The sequence below is a fragment of the Bos javanicus genome, chromosome 20 (genome assembly GCF_032452875.1).
Source record: "Bos javanicus breed banteng chromosome 20, ARS-OSU_banteng_1.0, whole genome shotgun sequence".
In the NCBI taxonomy this organism is placed as follows: Eukaryota; Metazoa; Chordata; class Mammalia; order Artiodactyla; family Bovidae; genus Bos; species Bos javanicus.
Window position 1 is genome coordinate 41,364,218 of NC_083887.1, and position 25,947 is coordinate 41,390,164.

Sequence of the window (25,947 nt, forward strand, 5' to 3'; positions counted from 1 at the left end):
ATTTAGGTGCCTGCCAGTGTGTCCTTTTCACTGAAGTAATTGTTGGGCAGTGGGATATAAGTAACGTTTTAAAGAACTGTGTAAACTTCTCAGTTTCCTTCTTTTAAAAAATGAACTATAAATGTATACATTTAAAATATGCTTATATAACTTAAGAGTCTTTTCACATAGTAAATGATATAGGATGAATGACAATACAGGTCATAGTTAAATCTTGTAATCTAGAATTTTGAATAGTATTCGTTCGTTGGGGGTTTGTTGCAGTGTATTTAAAAGACATTCAACATCTGCTTAAAATGAAGGGGCTAAATCTTTAGTAGATAGTGTAGGTTAAACCTCTGGGCTTCCCTGGTGGCTCAGACTGTAAAGAATCCACTTGGAATGCAGGAGACCTGGGTTCAATCCCAGAGTTGGGAAGATCCCCTAGGAGGAGGGCATGGCAACCCACTCCAGTATTCTTGCTTGGAGAATCCCCACGGACAGAGGAGCCTGGTGGGCTAAGCCCGTGGGGTCACAGACTTGGACGCGACTGAGTGAGCACACACAGCCCATGTGGGTTAACACCACCTCTACTGTATCTGCTCTTCACTTACCCAGCTCGCCTCCTCTCATGTCAGTTATACTGTTGTCTTAAATATGCTAATCTCAGGGGTAACTTTCTTCTTTATATTTAGCTTAATTTAGTTATTTGAGAATAAAAGGCACAATTGTAAATCAACTAAAAAATTAAAAAATAAAATTGAACAAAAGGCCCAGTAGACTAAAAGATAGAAATGTCAGGATGCCAAGACACTTTGACCACTCATTTATTTTATTTTGCCTTTTTTGGAGTAGTCAAAGTAGTGTTAAACAATATTTACATGTTACCTATACTTGTTCAGCTTTCTGCTTAGGGAATTTCATTTTAAAAATATATCTGAGGAGATCTGAAAAACAATTTTGTTGGAGTGAACACAAAAGATTTGCCGTTTTCTAGGGAATTGCTTCAAAAGATGATGTCTGAGTCCTTTTTTTTACTTCCTCTGAGGCAGAAATGATTGCCGGTGAGAAGGTCCAGTCATAAATGGAACACATTATTTTAGGCTCTTCTCTTTTTTAGTAGCAACACTAAACTAAGCTAACATATTTTAGATTTGAGAAATATGTCACACGAACTTTGTAAGCATACTTGTTCTCTTGATTGCAATGTAAGATTTAATTGTAGATAAGATGTGGATAAACTTTCTTAGCATGACTTCTTGTACTATGTTATAAACAGCTAATACCCATTTATTTCCAGTGAGAGGGGAAAAAGTCACTGTATACCAGCACTGCAGGGATTCTTTTTTTTAGGTCTGCAAAGAAAAAATCTGTGAGTTTCTCAGAATAATCTTAAAAGTCTCCCTCATCCCCCATTATTTGAGAATAGATGGTTTTCTGAGACCTCAAATACCCTCCTGATTGACTAGTGAGTTGCCAGGAAATAGTACTTCTTTGATAACTGACAGATTATTATTATAAGTATAGTTAATTAACCATAGATTTGAACTATAATTTTTTATGGGCTTTTGTAAATTTGGCTGTTTATTATTTTATGTTTATTAAGTTTCCCAAAGTCATGTAAGAATGTCAGAAAACACAGCCTAGCCAATTCTTGCCTAGTGTCTTAGGCTGCCTACCACCTGCCAGTGACATTAGAAAAAAAACGAAACCCAAACTGGTGAAAGGTAGAGCAGGCAAGCATTTGTTGGGGAGATAGTGGGTTGGTACAACAGTGAAAAAAAAATGAATGCCATGACTAACCTCGAAAAGGTGTGTGCCCTTTAAAATCAAACTCAGGTAATTTCTTATTCCTCTGGGCTTTCGGCTCATATTGTTTTTATGGCCTTATTTACATCTTTTTCTAGCCAGTACTGTTAGTTATATTATGAATATTTTCCCCTTCACTTGATTTACAGTTTGTATAGTTAGAAGTCAGATCAGATCAGTCGCTCAGTTGTGTCTGACTCTTTGCGACCCCATGAATCGCAGCACGCCAGGCCTCCCTGTCCATCACCAGCTCCCGGAGTTGACTCAGACTCACGTCCATCGAGTCAGTGATGCCATCCAGCCATCTCATCCTCTGTCGTCCCCTTCTCCTCCTGCCCCCAATCCCTCCCAGCATCAGAGTCTTTTCCAATGAGTCAACTCTTCACACGAGGTGGCCAAAGTACTGGAGTTTCAGCTTTAGCATCATTCCTTCTAAAGAAATCCCAGGGCTGAGCTCCTTCAGAATGGACTGGTTGGATCTCCTTGCAGTCCAAGGGACTCTCAAGAGTCTTCTCCAACACCACAGTTCAAAAGCATCAATTCTTCAGCACTCAGCCTTCTTCACAGTCCAACTCTCACATCCATACATGACCACTGGAAAAACCATAGCCTTGACTAGACGAACCTTTGTTGGCAAAGGAATGTCTCTGCTTTTGAATATGCTATCTAGGTTGGTCATAACTTTCCTTCCAAGGAGTAAGCATCTTTTAATTTTATGGCTGCAGTCACCATCTGTAGTGATTTTGGAGCTCCCAAAAATGAAGTCTGACACTGTTTCCACTGTTTCCCCATCTATTTCCCATGAAGTGGTGGGACCGAATGCCATGATCTTCGTTTTCTGAATGTTGAGCTTTAAGCCAACTTTTTCACTCTCCACTTCCACTTTCATCAAGAGGCTTTTGAGTTCCTCTTCACTTTCTGCCATAAGGGTGGTGTCATCTGCATATCTGAGGTTATTGATATTTCTCCCAGCAGTCTTGATTCCATTTTGTGTTTCTTCTAGTCCAGCGTTTCTCAGGATGTACTGTGCATATAAGTTAAATAAACAGGGTGACGATATACAGCCTTGACGAACTCCTTTTCCTATTTGGAACCAGTCTGTTGTTCCATGTCCAGTTCTAACTGTTGCTTCCTGACCTGCATACAAATTTCTCAAGAGGCAGGTCAGGTGGTCTGGTATTCCCATCTCTTTCAGAATTTTCCACAGTTGATTGTGATCCACACAGTCAAAGGCTTTGGCATAGTCAATAAAGCAGAAATAGATGTTTTTCTGGAACTGTCTTGTTTTTTCCATGATCCAGCAGATGTTGGCAATTTGATCTCTGGTTCCTCTGCCTTTTCTAAAACCAGCTTGAACATCAGGAAGTTCACGGTTCACATATTGCTGAAGCCTGGCTTGGAGAATTTTGAGCATTACTTTACTAGCGTGTGAGATGAGTGCAATTGTGTGGTAGTTTGAGCATTCTTTGGCATTGCCTTTCTTTGGGATTGGAATGAAAACTGACCTTTTCCAGTCCTGTGGCCACTGCTGAGTTTTCCAAATTTGCTGGTATAATGAGTGCAGCACTTTCACAGCATCATCTTTCAGGATTTGGAATAGCTCAACTGGAATTCCATCACCTCCACTAGCTTTGTTTATAGTGATGCTTTCTAAGGCCCACTTGACTTCACATTCCAGGATGTCTAGCTCTAGGTCATTGATCACACCATCGTGATTATCTGGGTCATGAAGATCTTTTTTGTTCAGTTCTTCTGTGTATTCTTGCCATCTCTTCTTAATATCTTCTGCTTCTGTTAGGTCCATACCATTTCTGTCCTTTATCGAGCCCATCTTTGCATGAAATGTTCCTTTGGTATCTGATTTTCTTGAAGAGATCCCTAGTCTTTCCCATTCTGTTGTTTTCCTCTATTTCTTTGCATTGATCGCTGAAGAAGGCTTTCTTATCTCTTCTTGCTATTCTTTGGAACTCTGCATTCAGATGTTTATATCTTTCCTTTTCTCCTTTGCTTTTCGCTCCTCTTCTTTTCACAGCTATTTGTAAGGCCTCCCCAGACAGCCATTTTGCTTTTTTGCATTTCTTTTCCATGGGGATGGTCTTGATCCCTGTTTCCTGTACAGTGTCACGAAGCTCATTCCATAGTTCATCAGGCACTGTATCTATCAGATCTATTTCTCTCTTCCACTGTATAATCATAAGGGATTTGATTGAGGTCATACCTGAATGGTCTAGTGGTTTTCCCTACTTTCTTCAATTTCAGTCTGAATTTGGCAATAAGGAGTTCATGGTCTGAGCCACAGTCAGCTCCTGGTCTTGTTTTGCTGACTGTATAGAGCTTCTCCATCTTTTGCTGCAAAGAATGTAATCAATCTGATTTCGGTGTTGACCATCTGGTGATGTCCATGTGTAGAGTCTTCTCTTGTGTTGTTGGAAGAGGGTGTTTGTTACGACCAGTGCATTTTCTTGGCAAAACTCTATTAGTCTTTGCCCTGCTTCATTCCGTATTCCAAGGCCAAATTTGCCTGTTACTCCAGGTGTTTCTTGACTTCTACTTTTGCATTCTAGTCCCCTATAATGAAAAGGACATCGTTTTTGGGTGTTAGTTCTAAAAGGTCTTGTAGGTCTTCATAGAACCGTTCAACTTCAGCTTCTTCAGCGTTACTGGTTGGGGCATAGACTTGGATTACTGTGATATTGAATGGTTTGCCTTGGAAACGAACAGAGATCATTCTGTCGTTTTTGAGATTGCATCCAAGTACTGCATTTCGGACTCTTTTGTTGACCATGATGGCCACTCCATTTCTTCTGAGGGATTCCTGCCCACAGTAGTAGATATAATGGTTATCTGAGTTAAATTCACCCATTCCAGTCCATTTCAGTTCGCTGATTCCTGAGTGGCGACATTCACTCTTGCCATCTCTTGTTTGACCACTTCCAATTTGCCTTGATTCATGTTAGAAGTATGTCTTACTAATTCTGCATTCTCAGTACTTCATATGATTTTTTTAGACCATTATTAATAGGATAAATTCTTGCTGCCAAAGTGCTGATTGTTGCACACAGGTAAATCATAGCTAATGTTTATTGAGAACATGCCTTGTACCAGTCTGTTCTAAGAACTTGATATATCTTTAAGTTAATCTTCATTATAACCCTTATAAGCTGGAAAGAGTTGTTTTCGTTGCTTTACATAGCGGATACAGAGGAATAGAGAAGTTTTGCCCAGGGTTGCACAGTGAGGAAATGACCAAGTTGGGATTTAGATCCAAGTAGTCTGGCTCCAGAACTTGCTCTTACAACCCTTTTACTGTGCTATAGTGCTTCTTCAAGTTGCTGTTCGTGGTTTTTCTTTTTTGTTTTTGTTAATGATTTTTTAACATTAAATGTAGGTGTGGGCTAATTTAATACCAAAAATTGAAAACAAGTAGAATTTCATTTATTACTGAGTTATATTTTTCTTTTGTACTATTGAGTTTTAAAATCTAATAAGGCCCCAGATACATTTCAGCTCTTTTCATGTTTGAAGTTATCAAGAAAATTGAATGCAGTGATTTTTTTTTTTTTTTGGTGGAAGCTGATTTGCCATGGTTTTTTATTTGAAAAGTTTGTTTTCTCTCTCTCTCTGTTTTTCTTTGTGGCCAAGTTTTGCGATCCTAGTTTCCCAATCAGAGATTGAATCTGCATCCCTTGCAGTGGAAGTGTGGAGTCTTAACCACTGGTCCACCAGGGAACCAGCTCCCTGGTTGACTGTTTCTATTGATTCCCCCCCACCTCTTAGTTTTGGGTCACAAAACTGCTTCTTTACAAGACTAGTAATTTTTATTAGATGGCTAGACACTGTGACTGCTGTGTTGTTGTGTGCTGAATTCTGTTTGTCTTTAAAGACTGTTGAAGTTTGTTTTGCTAGGCAGTACTTGTGGATCAGTTTGTTGTAAGCTTTGTTAGGCTGGGTCTGGAATAGCCTTTACTGAAGGCCTGGTTTAGCCATAATACAAAGATGTGATCCTTTTGGAATTCTTTCTAAATGCCCTGGTGTTCAGTGAGACCTTTCCACTTAAGCCAGTTGGCACTCAGATTTTTCCTAACCCTCTGTGAACTCTTGGTATTGTTCACCCTACAGCTTGATGGTAGTGTCCCTGGCCTCCCCGATCCCCCCACATTATTTTTACCTTTGTGGACTTTGTCATCTTAACCCATGTGCCTTCGTTTTTCATCACACCTAAGTGAAAACACCATGTGGATTTCTAGAGCTCTTACTTTGCATAATCCTCTCTTTCCTAGTACTGCCTTGCATATCGCAGTTGCCTTAGCTTCCTCCAACTCGGATCTCTGCCTTTTGAACAGTGTTAGTCCTTTGCTCTGCTTGAGATCTTCTGCTCTGCTGCCTGAGATGTGCCTTTAGGTGGTAGGCTTGGGCAGTAGTAGGCTCAGTTAGATTTCTCTCAAACGGTAAAAAGGTAAGTCCAAGACTGATTACTTAGGCTTCCCTGGTGGCTCAGAGGTTAAAGCTTCTGCCTGCAATGCAGGAAACCTGGGTTCGATCCCTGGGTCAGGAAGATCCCTTGGAGAAGGAAATGGCAACCCATTCCAGTATTCTTGCCTGGGAAATCCCATGGATGCAGGAGCCTGGTGGCCTATAGTCCACGGGGTTGCAGAGTCGGACACGACTGAGCGACTTCACTTTTAAGACTGATTACTTAGTCATAGCTCCATATTCTTTAGTGTTAAGTCATGGCAAAATGACTTTGAACACTAGTATGGAGCTTTCTGTGACGATGGAAATGTTCTCTTTCTGTGCTGTCCATTCAGTAGCCTCTTGCCCTACTTGGCTAATGAGTACTTGAAAGTGGCTAGGGCAGCCGAGGAACAGAGTTGTTTTCCCTTCTTATATATTTGGCTGTATGGCTTGCAGGATATTAACTCTCCAATCAGGGATCAAACTTGGGCACCCTGCAGTGGAAGCATGGAGTCCTTTGGACCACAAGGGAATTCTGAATTTTTAAATTAGTTTAAATATAATAGCTGTGTATACTGGGGTGGCCAAAAGATTTGTTCTTTTTTTCTATAAGCTGGCTCTAGTGGCTCTTAGTTGCCTTTAACTTCATTTGAAACAGTTTTGTTAGATTGTATTATGACAGCTGTCTTATCAGTGAACACTTAAAAACTTACCAAAATTGAATTTTTGTCTAGCCATTTTAATAGTGAAGATGAAGGAAAAAAAAGCAACATTTTTGGCATGTTATGTTTTATTATTTCAAGAGCGGGTAAAAACTGAGATGCAAAAAAAAAAAGGTTTGTGCAGTGTTTGGAGAAGATGCTGAGACTGAATGTGTCAGAATTGGTTTGCAGAGTTTCGTCCTGGAAGTTTCTGCTGGGTGATGCTCCACGGTCAGGTGCCAGTTGTAGTTGATAGAGATCAAATCAAGACATTAATTGAGAACAGTCAGTGTTATTCCACATGGGACATAGCGGACATACCCAGAATATCCAAATCAAGTGTTAAAAATAATTTGTACCTGCTTGGTTATATTAATTGTTTTGATGTTTGGGTTACACATAAGTGAAAAAAACTTCTTGACCGTTTCCTTGCATGCAATTCTCTACTGAAACGTAAGGAAAACATTCTGCTTTTAAAATACGTTGTCGTGGGTCATGAGAAGCAGATGTGGTACAGTAGTGTGAAACAGAAGATGAGGGCACGTGGCATGAACTACCGCCAACCACACCACGGCTGGGCTTCTCCAAAGAAGGCGGTATCGTGTGTGTGGTGGAGCTGGAAAGGGGGGTCTCCATTATGAGCTACTTGTGGAAAACCAAAGAATTAATTCCAACAAGTACTGTTCCCAGTTAGACCATTAACTAAAAGCAGCACTCGACGAAAAGCACCAGGAATTAGTCAACAGAAAACGTGTAATCTTCCATCAGGATAACAGCATGTTTCTTTGATGACCAGCCAGAAATTGTCACAGCTTGGCCGGCAAGTTCTGACTTGTCCGCCATATTCCCCAGACAGTGCACCTTCAGATTTCCATTTATTTCGGTCTTTACAGAATTCTTTTAACGGAAAAAATTTCAGTTCCCTGGAAGACTGTAAGAGGCACCTGGAACAGTTCTTTGCTCTTAAAGATAAATTTGGAAAGATGCAATTATGAAGTTGCCTGAAAAATGGCAGACGGGAGTGGAACAAAATGGTGAATATGTTGTTCAATCAAGTTCTTAGTAAAAATGAAAATGTGAAAAATGTGTCCTTTATTTTCACTTAAACCAAAGGAACTTTTTGGGCAACTCAGTAGTTAACAACTGCTGTAGTAGACAGTAGTACAGTGTTTTTTCTCAATATTATGAAATTTCAGTCTTACAGCTTTTGTATATAATAAGTGCTTGTGGTTGATCTCTACCGTGTCCCAATTTAGAAGCTTACTATAGTTTCTTTTTCAAATTACCCAAATGGTTACATGTTCATTGGAGATTGATTTGAAAAATACAGAAAATACAAGAAAGAAAATTTGTCACATATAATCCCAAAGATAATCAAGATTATTTTGATGTATTTCCTTCTAGTCTTCTATAAGGAAAAAAATTGTTTTAGTGAAAAATATTTGATTTTTAGTGTTTCTGTCTTGAAAGGGAATGTGCATAGGCAGCAAGATTGAAATGATGAAAATGATTTGTCCATCTGTAATTAGTTTTATATTATTTGTCATCAAAGAATAGCATTTACCTAACAAGCTTTCATTGGAGAAGGCAATGGCACCCCACTCCAGTACTCTTGCCTGGAAAATCCCATGGATGGAGGAGCCTGGTAGGCTGCAGTCCATGGGGTCGCTGAGAGTCGGACAAGACTGAGTGACTTCACTTTCACTTTTCATTTTCATGCATTGGAGAAGGAGATGGCAACCCACTCCAGTGTTCTTGCCTGGAGAATCCCAGGGACGGAGGAGCCTGGTGGGCTGCCGTCTATGGGGTCGCAGAGTTGGACACGACTGAAGCGACTTAGCAGCAGCAACAATAAGCTTTCATAGCTTTATAGGCCAGGTATATGTAGCAGCTTCAGGAATGACATATTCATCAGGAAACTTTTTAACTCTTTTCTCTCTTTGTTGCAGATTGGTGTTTAATAGGAAAGAAAGTTCATAGTTTGCTATTGGCTGCTTTTTGACAATAGCTAGAGAGAAGGCAAACATAATTTAATATTTGGCTTATTTCCACATTAGGGGAACTGGTTAGGAGACTGCTTTCAGTTTGGTCTTTTGAGTAACTGTTGTGCCTGAAAATCATTTGCCAGGTGCTTAGAAACCAAAGGCCTTGGCCCTCAAGGGGTTCATGGTTTAGTTAGCAAGAAAACAACTGAATTTTCTTCTGTTTCTCTGGAGGAAAAAATGTCAGATGTTACTGTGCATTTTAATAATTCAGAGTTTAATAAAATTAGCAGCTAATAGCTATCCTTTCTAACTTCTGGAATCTTTTGTTTAGGTGAGACGTGGAATCCATTAAAATTGCATTATCAGTTAAGAAACGTGCGGGAACGATTAGCTAAAAACCTGGTGGAAAAGGGCGTACTGACGACAGAGAAACAGAACTTCCTCCTCTTTGACATGACGACACACCCCCTCACCAACAACAGCATTAAGCAGCGCCTCATCAAGAAGGTGCAGGAAGCCGTTCTTGACAAGTGGGTGAACGACCCTCACCGCATGGACAAGCGTCTGCTGGCCCTCCTCTACCTGGCCCACGCCTCGGACGTCCTGGAGAACGCATTCGCGCCCCTGCTGGACGAGCAGTACGACGTAGCCACCAAGCGGGTGCGGCAGCTCCTGGACTTGGACCCTGAGGTGGAGTGTCTGAAGGCTGGGACCAACGAGGTGCTGTGGGCGGTGGTGGCCGCCTTCACCAAGTGACCCTGCCCCGAACCACGCGTCCCCCTTCTCTCACGGGAACCAGTCGATTTTCTTCTATGGACTTCTGGGTTTCTGCAGTTTGTACTTCCCACACTGTAATTGGCTTTTGTTTCCTGAAATGGTGGGTGGCTTTTTCTTTTGTGTATGTATGCAGGATTCTGCTGGTACGAGAGGCCTTCCTCTTTCTGTTTTGAAAAAAGTTTTACTGCCATATTGGCATTCCATTCCTTGTTGCCATCCTCACTGTTCCCCATTTCGGGTTTCTGGTGTGCTTTGACTTTCAAAGTACCACCAGTCTCCTTGCCTGCACATCTTTTGGATTACCTCAGGCTGAGTTTTTCCCGTATGTGCGTGTCCATCTAGTGTTCTGCCTGCAATTCAGACAGAAGTCACAAAATGGCCTTTAACTCACCAAAGGTAAATATCTGTATCTATTGGGACATTTTATACATAGACCTCAGTTGAGATGTATACTTAGCAAATTATTTTTAAATTGAAATACACAGTAAATAATATAAAGTGCCCCTTGATTTTGCTTCCCATGTAAATCTATTGTATTATTACACTTGTTATAATTTTAATTATTAAGTCATAAAGGTCCAGTTGTTTCACACAGCCAGTTTGGGATGAGCTGCATTCCAGTTATGCTGTATATAGTTTGAAGTATATATAAATTGTTCCTTCTTCTGGCCACCCCTGCCCATCTTAGTATTTTGCAGGATTTAATTGGTTGTACACCTGGTGCCCCTTACTTGCTACAGTCATTATAATTTGGTGGCAAGATAGACCTCTCATCATTAAGGAGAGAAAAGATGTATGGCTTCATTGGTCCCAGCATTTTTTGAGCTGTGCCATTCATGGTACTCTTTGCCTATGCATCTCCTTTTTGGATTGTTTTTGTTTTTTTTTTTTTTTGGTCTTACTATTTTTATCATTTCTATAGAGAAGAGGCTTGTGACCAGTACTAATCTTGAGTACAGTTTTATCTTTTTCTGTCCACAGGTAAATTAATGTCTGCTCTTCAATATCTACTCACACTTTCTTGGGGGAAAAACAATCAAATGTCAGTACTAGCAGATGTTGCATGTAAATCGTTAGCAAGTAATGACTACAACTCAGATGATTAAGAATTTTGTAACAGAAAGCTCTGCTATGTTTTAATTTTTATATACAATTATGATAATTAGCACATTCTAAGAATATAAACCTTTGCTTTTTAAAGTTTATTTTTACTTTTATCACTGTTTATTGGATCACTATTGGTTTCATAATGTAAATAGTATATATTGAACAAATTAAATGTCAAATTTTTTATTACCATAGTTCATGTTACTAGTGGGGCTTTCAGGTGTTTAGAGATTTTTTTGGTTAACCTTCAATGCAAAAGTACTAGATGGTGTATAACTCTAGAGTTGAGTTTTAAGGGATTCCCTAATATGTATACTATCTTTTTATCTGAAGTAATAAATAAACTATGATCTTGAAAGTGCCTGAATCAGAGCAAGCATGTTATTTGTATTTTTGTATTCTGATTTTTGTGGTCTTAGTGTTCTTTCTGATGAAGTTTTACTTAGCCTTAGTGTAGCGTGGCAGTATTTCTACAAAGGGGTTGGCAAACTTTTTCTTATTGGTTCAGATAGTAAATACTGATATTTTAGGTTTTGTGAGCCATATACATGTAGTGTTGCAGCTACTCTGTCTGAGTGAAAGTTGGCATTGACAGTACAGATAAATGGGTGAGGCTGTAGTCCAGTAAAGCTTCATTTACAAAAACAGGCAGCTGGCCATGAGCAATGGTTTACCAGTCCCTATTTTAATTCATGAAAAAAGTCAGATTTTTCTGTCCATTAAAATAACCTCTTTTACCTCCAAATGATATTATTGGTGGTGATTAAGTATAGAAAGTATTAATTTATTGTTTATTCCCATAAAATGGATACTTGAAACTTAAACCATGTCCTGGAATTTCTTTTTAGGTGAACATTTACTGTTTTTCTCCTGAAAAGATTTTAGAAGTGAGGTACTGGATGTTTCTGAGGTATTCTTGACTTCCGCAGCATCATCTGTATTCTCAAGCAAGGAGGAAAGGGCCTCACCTGTACTTCCATCAGTGTTTGTTTCAGGGCAGAGTGCCCCTCAGTTCTACCTATGTGTGCCCACAACTTCAGTATTTGTGTCTCCAGAGGAGAGGGTGTCATCTAGAGCTCAGTTCTTCTATGGAAGGCTGCTGCTTCCAGCTCTCTCTAAGCAGGATCAGTGCGACTCCAGGGATGATGTTATGTGTGGAAGGTGCAGTGTGTCCACGGGTTTATGCCACTTGTTAAAAAGCCTTCAGATCCAAGAATCAGGCAGAGAGTTTTAATATAATGAAACTTAAATAGAGATCTATTGTGCAAAGAATCTGCTGCATTTTGACTTCTTCATATGTTATTTAATTACTGAGTGTTCCTTATAATAACCTGATCTACAACAGTGCTGTAACAAAAAGGAGAAAGGAAACAATGCATGCTCTATGCCTAGTGAGGGATTTTATATCTTGTTTTGACCTCCCCAAACTGCAGTAACTGTCTTCATTTAATGAAGAGCAGGCTTGGAGAGGAGGGGTTGCCCAGTCTCACATTATCTGGTAAGTGTTTGAGCTTTTTAATCCTGAAGTAATGGAAAACATAATTGCATTCAACTATAATTTTTCCTTTTTTGTTTTGGGACTGGGAGGGGGCTTCTTTCTCTAACAGAAACGAAACGAGAATAGTGGGCATGTAGGAAGATCTCATGGTGGCACAAAAGACAGTGATAAATGGATATCCCTACTTTATTCTGATATCCTGGTATAACTTACATAGGTTAATCTTTCTGGGATGAAAAAGTTGACTGTATGTTCTCAGAAGAAAGCATCATCGTCGAATGTCAGTTGGCCAGAAAGCCCTGGCCTGCTGAATGAACCAGGATTGGCTTGCAACCTCTGATGCGTTCTCCTACTCAGTTCTTCCCATTATTTGTGAACACTAGGACAAACCTTTGAATTTGGCCACCACCTGAAGGAAAGCGAGAGCGGCTGGTGTGCAATTCAGTGGCAACATAGGACCAGTGAGTGATGATGTCCAGCCTGATGATGACAAGGACCCATGACTGCCACGCACGGCTACTCTTAGCCCAGGAACGTGGAAGCCACCATTCATAAGTCTGTGAGATATTTACTTTTATGAAGTTTAATCCCGTCTCAATGGCCTCCATCTTAAATATGAACGCATAGGCTGTCAGATAACATTGTTCCATTTCGCTTTTATCTAGAACAAGATAACTGAAAGCTGGAGGTAATTTCCAGTTCATCACAGCCCACTGGGTCCCAGAGTGATATCCCTGGCTCTTGTAAGTTCTGTGCAAATGTCGCATAGTCTTTAATAGCATCAAGTAGGGGTATTAATGTTTATAACCTTTCAGGCTACTGTTGAGAGAGGTACAGATGGTAAAGTTAAATTGATATCCACACTTCCTCAGCCCAGTGTTAGAATATGTAGGCATTCACTCCTGCAGAGCAGTTGTGTGCCATAATTCCCACTAGCATAATATACTGGTGTGCAGTTTACCTTTTGCACTTACATTATGGAGAACTTTAAGAATAAGCACACATCTTTCTTTTTAGTCATTTTTGGCTTCATGTATAACTTCTCCCATTAATGGATATTTGGATTATTCTCATATGTACTGTTACAACAGTATTGTAAACAGTATTTTTGTACATATTTTTATATTTTATTTCCATGGGAGGAATTAACAGACATGAGTTTACTCGAAATGTAAAAGATAAAGTTAAATTTTCTAAGATCTGTGTTAATTTCCACTTCAAATAATGTGAATGCGGGTTTCCCTACACCCTAGCTAATGCTGTAGAGGGTATCATCATTAATCCTGGTCTTTGCCAAGGTAATAGTAGAGGAGAATGGTCAAATTATTTTAATTGTTGAGGGTTGATTATTATTTACAACCTTTATTGGTAATTTGTGTTCTTTTCCTGTGAGTTACCTGTTCATGTTATTTGTTTTTATAATTTAGGATATTTATATTTTTATATATTGGTTCACCAGGTTTACAGGACTTTCCATGTTTTATGGATATTAACCCCCTGTGTCTGTGATATATTTTCCCTAGTGTTTGGAGTTGCTATATATGGTAAGTTTTTTTTTTTTTTTTTCTTAACCATTTAGTAAAGTGTTAGGTGCAGTACTCAAGCATGGAATCTGTGGAGACTTTATCATACTAAAGAGATCAGCATGGTATTAGGTTTGGGGATATATATACGCATATATGGCTTCCCTTGTGGCTCAGACAGTAAAGCATCTGCCTGCAGTGCAGGAGACCCGGGTTCAATTCCTGGGTCAGGAGATCCCCTGGAGAAGGAAATGGCAACCCATTCCAGTATTCTTGCCTGGAAGATTCCATGGACTGAGAAGACTGGTAGTCTACAGTCCATGGGGTCACAAAGAGTCAGACATGACTGAGTGACTTCACTTGATTTCACTTCTTATATATATATTTCGGGAAAATTTGGAGTGTGTGCTAAGTTGCTTCAGTTATGTCTAACTCTTTGTGACCCCATACAGTGTAGCCCATTAGGCTCCTCTGTGCATGGGATTCTCCAGGCAAGAATATTGGAGTGGGTTGCCATGCCATCCTCCAGGGGATCTTCCTGATGCAGGGGTTGAACCTATGTCTCTTATGTCTTCTGCATTAGCAGGCAGCTTCTTTACCACTAGTGCCGCCTTGGAGGTATTAAATGAAACCAATATAAAACTCACAGAAATACGTAATGTATTTTGATTTTTGAGTATATGTATAGGTAAACATTTAATTTTATACAATTAAATTATATATGAAAAATGTCATAAGCAAATGTATAGGCTAATGGATTATTTTAAGGCAGTGTGTTTGCAACCATCACTGCAGCCAGGAGATAGAACCTTGCCAGCTCTCCAGAAGCTGTTCAAGGCTTCCTCCCAATTACAGCCTTCCTGACCCCTAGGACTTCATAGAACCATTCAGCTTCAGCTTCTTCAGCATTACTGGTTGGGGCATAGACTTGGATTACTGTGATACTGAATGGTTTGCCTTGGAAATGAACATAGATCATTCTGTCATTTTTGAGATTGTACCCAAGTACTGCATTTCGGACTCTGTTGTTGACTATGAGGGCTACTCCATTTCTTCTAAGGAATTCTTGCCCACAGTAGTAGATATAATGGTCATCTGAATTAAATTCACCCATTCCAGTCCATTTTAGTTCACTGATTCCTAAAATGTCAGTGTTCACTCTTGCCATCTCCTGTTTGACCACTTCTAATTTACTCTTTTACTTTTGCAAAGAGTCAGACACTACTGAGTGACTGAACTGAATTTACCTTGATTCATGGACTGAACATTCCAGGTTCCTATGCACTATTGTTCTTTATAGCATTGGACTTGACTTCCATCACCAGTCACATCCACAACTGGGCATTTTCGTTTGGCTCCGCCTCTTCATTCTTTCTGGAGTTATTTCTCCACTCTTCTCCAGTAGCATATTGAGCACCTCCCCACCTGGGGAGTTCACCTTTCAGTGTCTTTTCTCTTTGTCGTTTCATACTATTCATGGGGTTCTCAAGGCAAGAATACTGAAGGTATTTGCCATTCCCTTTTCCAGTGGACCACGTTTTGTCAGCAAATTTGGAAAAGGTCAGTTTTCATTCCAATTCCAAAGAAGGGCAATGCCAAAGAATGTTCAAACTACCACACAATTGCACGCATCTCACACACTAGCCAAGTAATGTTCAAAATTCTCCAAGTGAGGCTTCACAGTACGTGACCCGTGAACTTCCATATGTTCAAGCTGGTTTTAGAAAAGGCAGAGGAACCAGAGATCAAATTGTCAACATCTGTTGGATCATGGTAAAAGCAAGAGAGTTCCAGAAAAACATCTACTTCTGCTTTATTAATTACGCCAAAACCTTTGACTATGTAGATAACAACAAACTGTGGAAAATTCTTCCAAGAGATGGGAATACCAGACCACCTTAGAAATCTGTATGCAGGTCAAGAAACAACAGATCTAGACATGGAACAACAGACTAGTTTCAAATCGGGAAAGGAGTATGTCAGGGATGTGTATTGTCACCCTGTTTATGTAACTTAAATGCAGAGTACAACATGAGAAATGCCGGGCTGGATGAAGCACAGGCTGGACTCAAGATTGCAGGAGAAATATCAGTAACAAATATGCAGATGACACCACACTTACGGCAGAAAGTGAAGAGTAAAGACCCTCTTGATGAAAGAGGACAGTGAAAAAGCTGGCTTTTAAAACATTCAAAAAACAAAGATCATGGCATCTGGTCTCATCACTTCATGGCAAATACATGGGGAAACAATGGAAACAGTGAGACTTTATTTTCTTGGGCTCCAAAATCACTGCAGAGGGTGACTGCAGCCTTGAAATTAAAAGATGCTTACTCCTTGGAAGGAAAGTTATGACCAACCTAGATAGCATATTAAAAAGCAGAGACATTACTTTGCCAACAAAGGTCCATCTAGTCAAGGCTATGGTTTTTCCAGTGGTCATGTATGGATGTGAGAGTTGGACTATAAAGAAAGCTGAATGCCGAAGAATTGATGCTTTTGAGCTGTGGTGTTGGAGAAGACTCTTGAGAGTCTCTTGGACTGCAAGGAGATCCAACCAGTCCATCCTAAAGGAGACCAGTCCTGGGTGTTCATTGGAAGGACTGATGTTGAAGCTGAAACTCCAATACTTGGGCCACCTGATGCAAAGAGCTGACTCATTTTAAAAGACCCTGATGTTGGGAAAGATTGAGGGCAGGAGGAGAAGGGGACGGCAGAGAATGAGATGGTTGGATGGCATCACCGACACAATGGACTTGGATTTGGGTGGACTCTGGGAGTTGGTGATGGACAGGGAGGCCTGGTGTGCTGCAGTTCATGGGGTTGCAAAGAGTCGGACACAGCTGAGTGACTGAACTAAATTTTCAATCACAAATATCAATGTAAACTTGTGGACAGCTTTATGTTTTCCTTTTTTATTGTGGTAAAATACCTGTAGCATAAAATTTACCATTTCAGTCATACTTAAGTGTACAGTTCAGTGCCTCTACTTTTTGTAGTTATGCTGTATCTGTTTTGTAAGAACATAGTCATTATATACACTAATCTCTCCCTTTTAACTCTTAAGTCTTCAAGTAAATACATTCTTAATGCTCACCACCATTCCTTATGTCTATCCAGTCATCTTGCTTGTCTTGCTCTTTTGTTAGTAGATTCTTCTGGAAGGGCTTGTGAGAATAGTATACTCTGGGTTTTTGTATGCTGATGACAGTTTATCTGTAGCCTTTTATTTGAAAGTCACTTTGGATAAAATGGTTGAGGCACAGTTTTTTTTTTTTTTTAGTATCTTAAGTATGTTCTTTTTGGCATAAAGCGTCATTGTCCGTGTCTGGTTGTAACATGATTTTCTTTTTCTCTCATGAATGCCTTGTTCTTTTTGCCGAAAGCCCACAGGATCTTTTCCCCCTTGATATTTTGCTGGTAATATTACTACAGTATGTTTTAGTGTTAGTTATTCTGGATCAGTATTTGCAAGTACATGGTGTGTTCTCTCAATACATAGCATCAAATCTTTTTTTACTCTTAAATTCAGGTAGATTAAAGTTTTAGTAATTGTTTTACTCCCTTGTTTAGGCTTTCTTCTTTGGAGATTCCTACTTTTTTCTGGGTCATGTTGCTTGTTTTTTTTTTTTTAATTTCTATTTTTATTTTTTGGCTGAGTAACACGTGAGATCTTAGTTCCCTGATGAGTGATCGAACCTGCACCCCCTGCCTTGGAAGCACAGAGTCTTAACCACCAGACCACCAGGGAAATCCCTGCTTGCGTTCTTTATTACTTAACCTTTAAATGTTTCACCCTTTTTATCTTGTTTCTCTTAAGACATCTTATTTATTCACTGTGAATGATTCTTCTGGTCTTTTCTGAAATTAATTTTTTCCCAAGTTTTAATAACCAGTTTCTGAATTTTTCTAATTTCTGTTGATATCTTTCATTCATGTTTTGTGTCATTTCCGTGATGTATTTTAACTTATTGTGAGATATTTTTCATTGGTTCCCTAGGTATGTCTTTCTGGTGTGCCTTTGTTTAGCTGTAGGGATTATATTGGCTCCTAATGCTTTTTCTTTTCTTATGATAACTTTGTATGGGATTTGACCTAGATTATTTTCTATTACCCATATTTATATTTTACTTTGCCTATTTTAGAAGGGAGATGCAGGACAGCATAGCTTTTCTGTGTTTATTGTCTAGACTTCCTTCTCTCTTCAACTTAAAGAAACATGGCAGCTTGCTTTCTGAGATCTGGTTCTGCTACTCTACCCGCCTTTGTCTGGACCTTCTTTTTTTTTTCTCTATTCTTTTTCTATTCAATTTTGATCTGTTCCCAGTAGTTTCTCCTCAGTATGGGGCATTGGCTAATCAGTTTTTTAAAAATTGTAGTTTATTTATTTGCCCAACACAAGGGATCTTTAGTTGCATCATACAAACTGTTAGTTGCCGTATGTGGGGTCTAGTTTCCTTGCCAGGGTTTGAACTCAGGCTCCCTACACTGGGAGCGTGGAGTCTTAGCCACTAGACCACCAGGGACATCCCAGGCTGATCATTTTTGAAAGTGAAAAAACTAGTCAAGTTTCAGGGGCCATTATCCAGCTGGTCCTCTGAGCTTCCCTGTTGATCATGGGTTAGGGTGCGGGGCTGGGGTGTGTAGCTTGGGGCTGTCACATGTCCTGTTCTTTCCTTGCACATGATCTTTATTCCAGTGGTTTGGCTGTCTTTGGAAGAGGAGACTGTTTTAATTATAGTAGCTTTCTGATGGTGGTGTAAATAGGGCTAGTGCTGAAGTTATTATGCTTTTTTATTTTTAAATTAAAAGATAATTGCTTTACACAATTTTGTTGTTTTCTGTCACACCTCAGCATGAATCAGCCATAGGTATACGTTTGTCACCTCCTTCTTGAACCTCCCTCTCATCTCTCTCCCTGTCCCACTCCCTAGGTTGGTACAGAGCTCCTGTTTGAGTTCCCAGAGACATACAGCAAATTCCCATTGGCTATCTGTGTTACATATGGTAATTTAAGTTTCCATGTTACTCTCTCCATACATCTCACCCTCTCCTCCTCCCCCCCACCCCCACGTCCATAAGTCTGTTCTCTATGTCTGTTTCTCCATTGCTGCCCTGCAAATAAGTTCTTTGGTACCATCTTTCTAGATTTCATATATGTGCGTTAATAATATTTGTTTCTCTTTCTGACTTACTTCACTCTGTATAATAGGCTCTAGGTTCATCCACCTCATTAGGGCTGACTCAAATGTGTTCCTTTTTATGACTAATATTCCATTATGTGTATATACCACTTTTATCCGTTCATCTGTTGATGGACATCTAGGTTGCTTCCATGGTCTAGCTATTGTAAATAGTGCTGCAATGAACATTGGGATACATGTGTCATTTTCAATTTTGGTTTCCTCAGGGTATATGCCTCGGAGTGGGGTTGCTAGGTCATATGGTGGTTTTATTCCTAGTTTTTTTAATAATCTCCATACCGTCTTCCATAGTGGCTGTATCAATTTAAATTTCCACCAAAAGTGCAAGAGGGTTCCCTTTTCTCCACACCCTCTCCAGCATTCATTGTTTGTAGACTTCTTGATGATGGCCATTCTGACTGGTGTGAAGTGATATCTCATTGTAGTTTTGATTTGCATTTTTCTAATAATAAGCGATATTGAGCATCTTTTCATGTTCGTTAGCCATCTGTATGTTTTCTTTGGAGAAATGTCTGTTTAGGTCTCTTCCCCACTTTTTGATTGGGTTGTTTGTTTTTCTGGTATTGAGTTGTATGAGCTGCTTGTATATTTTGGAAATTAATCCTTTGTCAGTTGTTTCATTGCTGTTTGTCATGTTTTGTTGGATGATTTTTGTAGCCAATTTTGCTGAATTCTAATAGTTTTTAAATTGATGTGTTTGTGCTTACATGTACTGAGATACATCTATGCAAACTGTGTATTTTTGTTCCTACTATTTATACCTCTTAAAAAACTGTCTAATTGTATTGGCTTGTATCTCTAGAATGTTGTTAGTAGTATAGTGTTGCTCAGTCGTGTTCAATTCTTTGTGACTCCATGGACTGTAGCCCACCAGGTTCCTCTGTCCCTGGAATTTTCCAGGCAAGAATACTGAAGTGGGTTGGCATGCCCTCTTCCAGGGGATCTTCTCAACCCAGGGATTGAACCCAGGTCTCCCACATTGCAGGCAGACTCTTTACTGTTTGAGCTACTTGGGGAGCCCCAGAATGTTGTTATTCAATAATAATAACAGTGGACATCTTTTTGTGTGTATTCCTGACTCTAATGGGAATGATTCTGGAGTTTTCCATTAAGAGTTTGAAGCAGACTTTAAAAAAAATGTCTTTCAAAAGATTTGTGTGTCCTACTGTTTATTAATTTCTTAATTTTAAATCATTCATGCATTCCTGAGTTAACATCACTAAAACTTGGTATTTATTATATTACTTTATAATTAGAGTCTATTGGCTAACATTTATAAATTTTTTGTCCATTTTCATTGTATTCTAAGCATTTTTCAAGTTAAATTCACCTTCAGTGTCACTGACTTATATAAGTTGATTTGATGCTGCTTGTATGACTTTGGGTTTGTGAAGGTACTCAGTTTATGTTCTTAGTTCTGCCAGATCTCCTTTGATCTTCTCTTTTTTGGTCTTGTGCTTCTTAGTAGCCTCATTCTCTTTGAGTGAATTGAGAATATAAAACAGTTTGTGTTTATAATTTTCTTCTGATTCCCAAGGTAATCCTCCAAATTACATTCTTTAATCTGCCTATTGCATAGTTTTAACACCCTCCCTCCAACTTTCCTGGTTCTTTCATAAGAGGCTGTTTAATGGAGGAGGGAGGGTTCTATTGAAGCCTGACATTTGGTCAATAGTTGGTATTTCAGCGCTCTGTGTTTAAGCATTGTTCAGTTCCTCCCTTAGGATGAGAAAGTTGGATACCAGCTGATTTTAATCTTTATTCAGAGCTACCTCAGCTGCTTTGAGGGGATCAAGAGGGAGGGTGTGGCCTTTATGGGCTTGGGCGAGCAGAGGCTGAGTGGATCAGTTGAGCCCTTTCCTTGCAGGAACCTGTGTGGTAGGGGCTCCCCTGAGAGCAGACCATTCCTCCCCCGTTAACTCCTGTGACCCGCTGAGGCTCACGGGGTGCCTGGGAAAATCAAAATGAGACTCAACGTCTTCAGCCTCCCCTTCCCTGCCATTCTGCGGAGTGGAAATGGCTTCAATTCAGGGTGCTTTCTGACCTTTCTGGGGCTCACCATCTGTAATCCCCTTTCTTCAAGTTAAAGGCTTTGTTGACATTCTTTACATTCTTCAGAACTCATTTCATAACCTTTCTTTCTTCTTCAGAGAGAGTTGTATCCCGTTTCATTGTCATTTTGGTCTCCCTTTATCGTGCATGGTGTGTAGCCTTCGACTTTCATAGAATGGGTTTGTGGCTATTTCTATACTGTGTTAAAACTCTCCCCCAGGAAGAAGCTCTACCAAGTGTAGCAGTGGACTGATTTTGGAGGCTATGTGGAAAATTGGACAGGCAGCAGGGAGCCTGTACGTCCACAATTCGGTGATACAGAGTGGGGCCAAAATTATTACAAAATAGCATTCACCAGTTTCTAAATAAATGGTGTGAAGAACTGAGGATACAGCTGCCAGCTGGTGGAGGGATGAGAAGCAGATCTGCAAATAGCGGTGGAACCCTACCAGTGGGGGCACTGAGTGAGGACCCGTGACCCCTGAGTTCCTCCGGTCACTGAGGCCAGGTCATATGCTGAGTCCTATTCTGGGATTTCTGTGAGATGCCATCTTGCCTGCTTCCTTGGGCTACTCCAGTTTGGTGTCTGCATCTGAAAACCAAAAGCGCCTAAAATAAAGTAGATGCTTTTAATTTCACTCTAAAGTAAGATCCTAGATCACCCAAGTATTTCTGGGGAGCGGGTAGAAAATGGGTAGGGTTTTAGGAAAAACGAATAATGTACTCATTGTGAAGGAGAGAAAAAACTAACAAGGAAAAACAACTGCAAATAGCATCCAGTTGAGGCTGGAAACCCTGATTTGCAGCATCATCATACTGTTCAGTTGTGAGATTTTCCTCTAGGAATTGGCACGTAGGCACCAAGAGGCTGGCTGGTTGAAAGGATCCTGGATTAACCTGGGTGAAGGCACTGTGCACCTAGTGAGCTGGATGGAGATTGTTGTGTTCTACCATAGGGTAGTCTAAACAGAGAAGAAGGAATGCAGGGGGAATGGTTTCTGAAGGTGAGAAAACTGACAGTTGGTTAGGGGCCTCCCAGGTGGCGCTTCCCTGCCTGGTGGCTCAGTGGTAAAGAATCTGTCTGCAATGTAGGAGACCTGGGTTTGATCCCTGGGTTAGGAAGATCCCCTGGAGGAGGGCATGGCAGTGCATTCCAGTATCCTTACCTGGAGAATCCCATGGCCAGAGGAGCCTGGCAGGCTACAGTCCATAGGGTCACAAAGAGTTGGTCACAACTGAAGTGACTTAGCGTGCACACTAGGGATTAGAGGCCTGTTGAAATTGAAGAAGCAGTACCAGGAGAAGCAGGGGAGTAAGCTCCAGGAGGTTGTAAAGGTGTGAGCTGTGTGATTTATTGATTTCAGAGGTGGAATGGAGTTGAGTGTGTGTCATATCCTAGGTGTGACCACGGAAGAAGAGGGATTTGACTTTTGCCTGTTCCTCTTACCCATTCAGGTCATCCGTATTTATCTTCATGTTGTAAAATGTTATTCTATAGATGCAAAACTAAAAACACAAACAAGTAGTAAACAGTGTTTATTTTCTTAAAATTACTTTAAAAAGGTTGTTTATAGAGATGTGGATTTACATAACTTGGCGACAACATTTTAAAAATGTACAGGCTATTTTGTATTATTGCACTTACTCTTTCATAATATATAAGGCATTTTATTTTACATAAATAAAGGATAATGTATAATATCATACAACAGGTGTGGTGCCAATTAAGTCAACCCTAAAATTAAATGAACTGTGTATGGGAGGATAGAAATGAAACCCAACTTACTTCAACCTTCACGGTATATCCTTGCAACTACGATATACACACTGTAACAAAATTACCATCATAGCTTATTGGATGACTGACTGACCAGCTAAAAAAACCAAAACAATGGAAGTTTTAGTAGGACAATACCATTAGTGTTCACATCAGGAAGTGTGGGAATTTATTAGACTAATTAGAAATACAAGTCATGCCTTGGACACTGACAACAAGTAAATATCTTTCTATCTTAGGGTCAAAGTTTAGCTTTTGCTTCCTCAAATTCTAATTGTCGAATTCCAAGGGGAGCCTTCTGGTGAGGTCCACTAGAAACAGCTGATGACTTGAATATGGTTCAGTGAACCAGAGGGCTACCCTCACACTTTTTAGTTACGAGGGTTAGGAACTCTTTCAAGGAGAGACTGTTTCGTTGCTTCAGAAGCTCCTGTCACACGGACTGTGCATTTCTATGCAGGCACAGCTAGAAGAGTAGAGACAAAAAATTTTCAGCGTGGACTTCAAATCATCTCTCATTTAGGCAAGAAAGCAGAAGCCACAAATCTGACCCCAGAGACTTAAAAACAATCTAGCATGCACCTTGCACTGACTTCCTATAGTATCCTACCTGGAACTGTAGTAGTGAAAAGTAGAAGCTAAATTAATCAGGTCTTTCTAGCAAACTCGTGAACTACATTCCCTTTTGTATAACCTGTTTAAAAATGAGGAATCTGGGCTCACACCAGCCAGATAACTCAATCCCATCTGAGAACCTCCCTGGGCCAGCACCACAGAGGTTTACTGGGATCAGTCACTCAGAAATAGGTTAATTAAAGAAATCGCCCACATAAAACCTTGGCGTCACCATGCATGCAGGTATGCAGCTTCACCCGTATTCTCAGCACTCAGTAAGCTGGTTTGTGCCACCTGAGCATGTGGCCTGTGACCACCCAATTCTGCCCCTTTACCTTGAAAGACTGACTCCCCCTCGTTCTCCATCTTCTGATTACATTTTAGTAAATGAAGCTGATGAGGGTCTGGATCGTTAAGAAAAGGTACAGTACGAGGAGAGGCCGGCCCTTTTGGTGACCAGGAACAGCAACATCGAATGGAAACAGTTACTACAAAGAAGCTGGTGCTTCAGAAGGAAGAGCAGCTGGAATGAGTGTCACAAGCAAGCGTGAGTCACAACTGTGTTCTGCTGGGAAACATTTTTGGCAAAAGAGAATTTGCAAAACAGCAAAACAAAAAGAGCAAAAACTTCAGTCACTGCAGAGCTATGTCATTACTCAGGTCAAGGTCAGGAAAATTGATCCAATGGTTAGAAATGTTACATTTCTTAAGCTTATTGAGAAAGGGGAAAAAAGTTAAAAAAAAAAAAAAAAAGTCCTCTAAAAGGATTATTTTAAGCTCCTCTACTTGGATTACAATCCAAGGATACTAAAAAAGATAATTGATTTCTAAAAATTTAGCTTAAATTAGTGGTTGGAGAGTACGTAAAATATAAAAATGGAAACTCAGTGACAATGGTATTTTTGCCTGCTCTTTCATTGACCAGTCTTGAATTTCAGCATTTATTCAAGACAAGTTTCAAACTGGATGTAAGGTGCTTTCAGAGCTGGAACTTTCTGCTCATTCTAAGCAGCGAAGTTCATGGCTATTTAGTACAGTTTATCCAAACTGCATTCCTGTAAAATGCCTTATGACGTACACTTTAGATCATGATCAATACTTCATGGTGATCAATAACCACCAATTAAACTATGCAGCCATATGTTGCACATTACACTCACTAAAATGCCACTTTCTGTATTTTGCTTTTTCATTTTTGGATAATTCCTGAGCCAACCTAACCATTAGGTCATAACTGATTCTCTTTGTTCAAGGGTCATGTTTTTCTTCTCAGGATAACAGACCCTTAGCTCCTTCCACTGAATGTGCCTAAAAGCATTCTGTCATTTACTTACAAAATTATATAAAACTAGTCCTTTTAGTTGTGACAGCTGTGTTGCCCTCAGACTTTGTTAGATCCCTAATTGCCAGGATTGACTATGTTGGGATAGGTGGGAGGAAGGATTTGGAGGTCTCACTAAATGTTTCAAGTAAAGAAGGGCATGCCACATCCTGTGTCCCCATTAGGAAACATGACAGGAGGGGACAGGCACTGGAACGAAGTGGACCCTCCCAGCCTAAGTGATCCAGGCAGAAGGCTTAGGATTTCAGCTCCATGGCTGCTGCTTCACGTGTGAGCAAAAAAAGCTGGGGAGTTTGATAGTCTTCCCTGCACCAGTGCTGCTCTGTTGTTTCAGGAGCCCATGGTTTAGAGAAGTCATTCTGATTTGCCGAAGAAAGGAATTGAGAAAAGGAGATTCCAGGTTAAAAAAAAAAAAAAAGTAACAAGCACTGTTAGTGCCACTACCAGTGCTTACTGCATGAAGAATTCCTGTGCTTTCTAATTACTAACTGCACAGGTCCCTCTGGGACAGCCTTCATGATATTCCAGGCATCGAAATGCATCAGCCCCACTAGAGATTTCCCGTTAATGGCAAGGATTTCATCTCCAGCTTCTATTGTTCCTGCTTGCTCAGCTGCACCACCTGTGAGAATAAATACAGAATGATAGCAGGGAACTTTCATAATATCTAGAATAAATTCCAAGTAAACTAAAAACTTTAGCGAGAAAAATCTCTAAACCATGTGCCTGCCTTTAATCTTAGACGGAAATTTTTCTTAAGACACACAAAACATATACTTAGAAAAAGAAATGTGGCCACATAAAAAAATTCAAATCTGTAACCCCTCTTCCCTTAAACATAATCAACTGACTAGGGGAAGATATTTTCATTGTATTTAGTCAACAAATAGAATGGGGGTTACTGTTCAGCTGGGCTAAAGATCTCCAGATCAATAATCAACCCACCAGAAATCCAAATGACCAATAAAAAACAAGTTCAGCTTCTACTTCTTAATAGATATTGGCTGATATATCCAACATGCTGAGAATTATATACTCATCAGTGACCCGCAGAGATACTTTTTACTTAAGAAAGCTTAACATATTTCTACATGAAGCTCTGTTATGGCAAGTTGATGAGCTT

General features: G+C 39.9%; 2 protein-coding genes across 8 annotated transcripts in view; one reads left to right on the forward strand and one right to left on the reverse strand.

The window, feature by feature from the left end:
* GOLPH3 (golgi phosphoprotein 3) overlaps window positions 1–11,185 on the forward strand; it is a 51,922-nt gene extending 40,737 nt beyond the window's left edge. Inside the window, exon 4 of the mRNA XM_061393804.1 lies at window positions 9,261–11,185. Coding sequence (XP_061249788.1) covers window positions 9,261–9,685 — 425 coding nt within the window. The 3' untranslated portion in view covers window positions 9,686–11,185. The remainder of the gene's footprint in view (window positions 1–9,260) is intronic.
* Window positions 11,186–22,611: 11,426 nt separating this feature from the next.
* The window catches only part of PDZD2 (PDZ domain containing 2), a 254,700-nt gene continuing 251,364 nt past the window's right edge, over window positions 22,612–25,947 (reverse strand). For all 7 annotated transcript variants that reach the window (XM_061393798.1, XM_061393797.1, XM_061393796.1 and 4 more), the window contains one exon: window positions 22,612–25,446. In XM_061393798.1, the coding sequence (XP_061249782.1) occupies window positions 25,265–25,446 (182 nt within the window). In that variant the 3' untranslated portion in view covers window positions 22,612–25,264. The remainder of the gene's footprint in view (window positions 25,447–25,947) is intronic.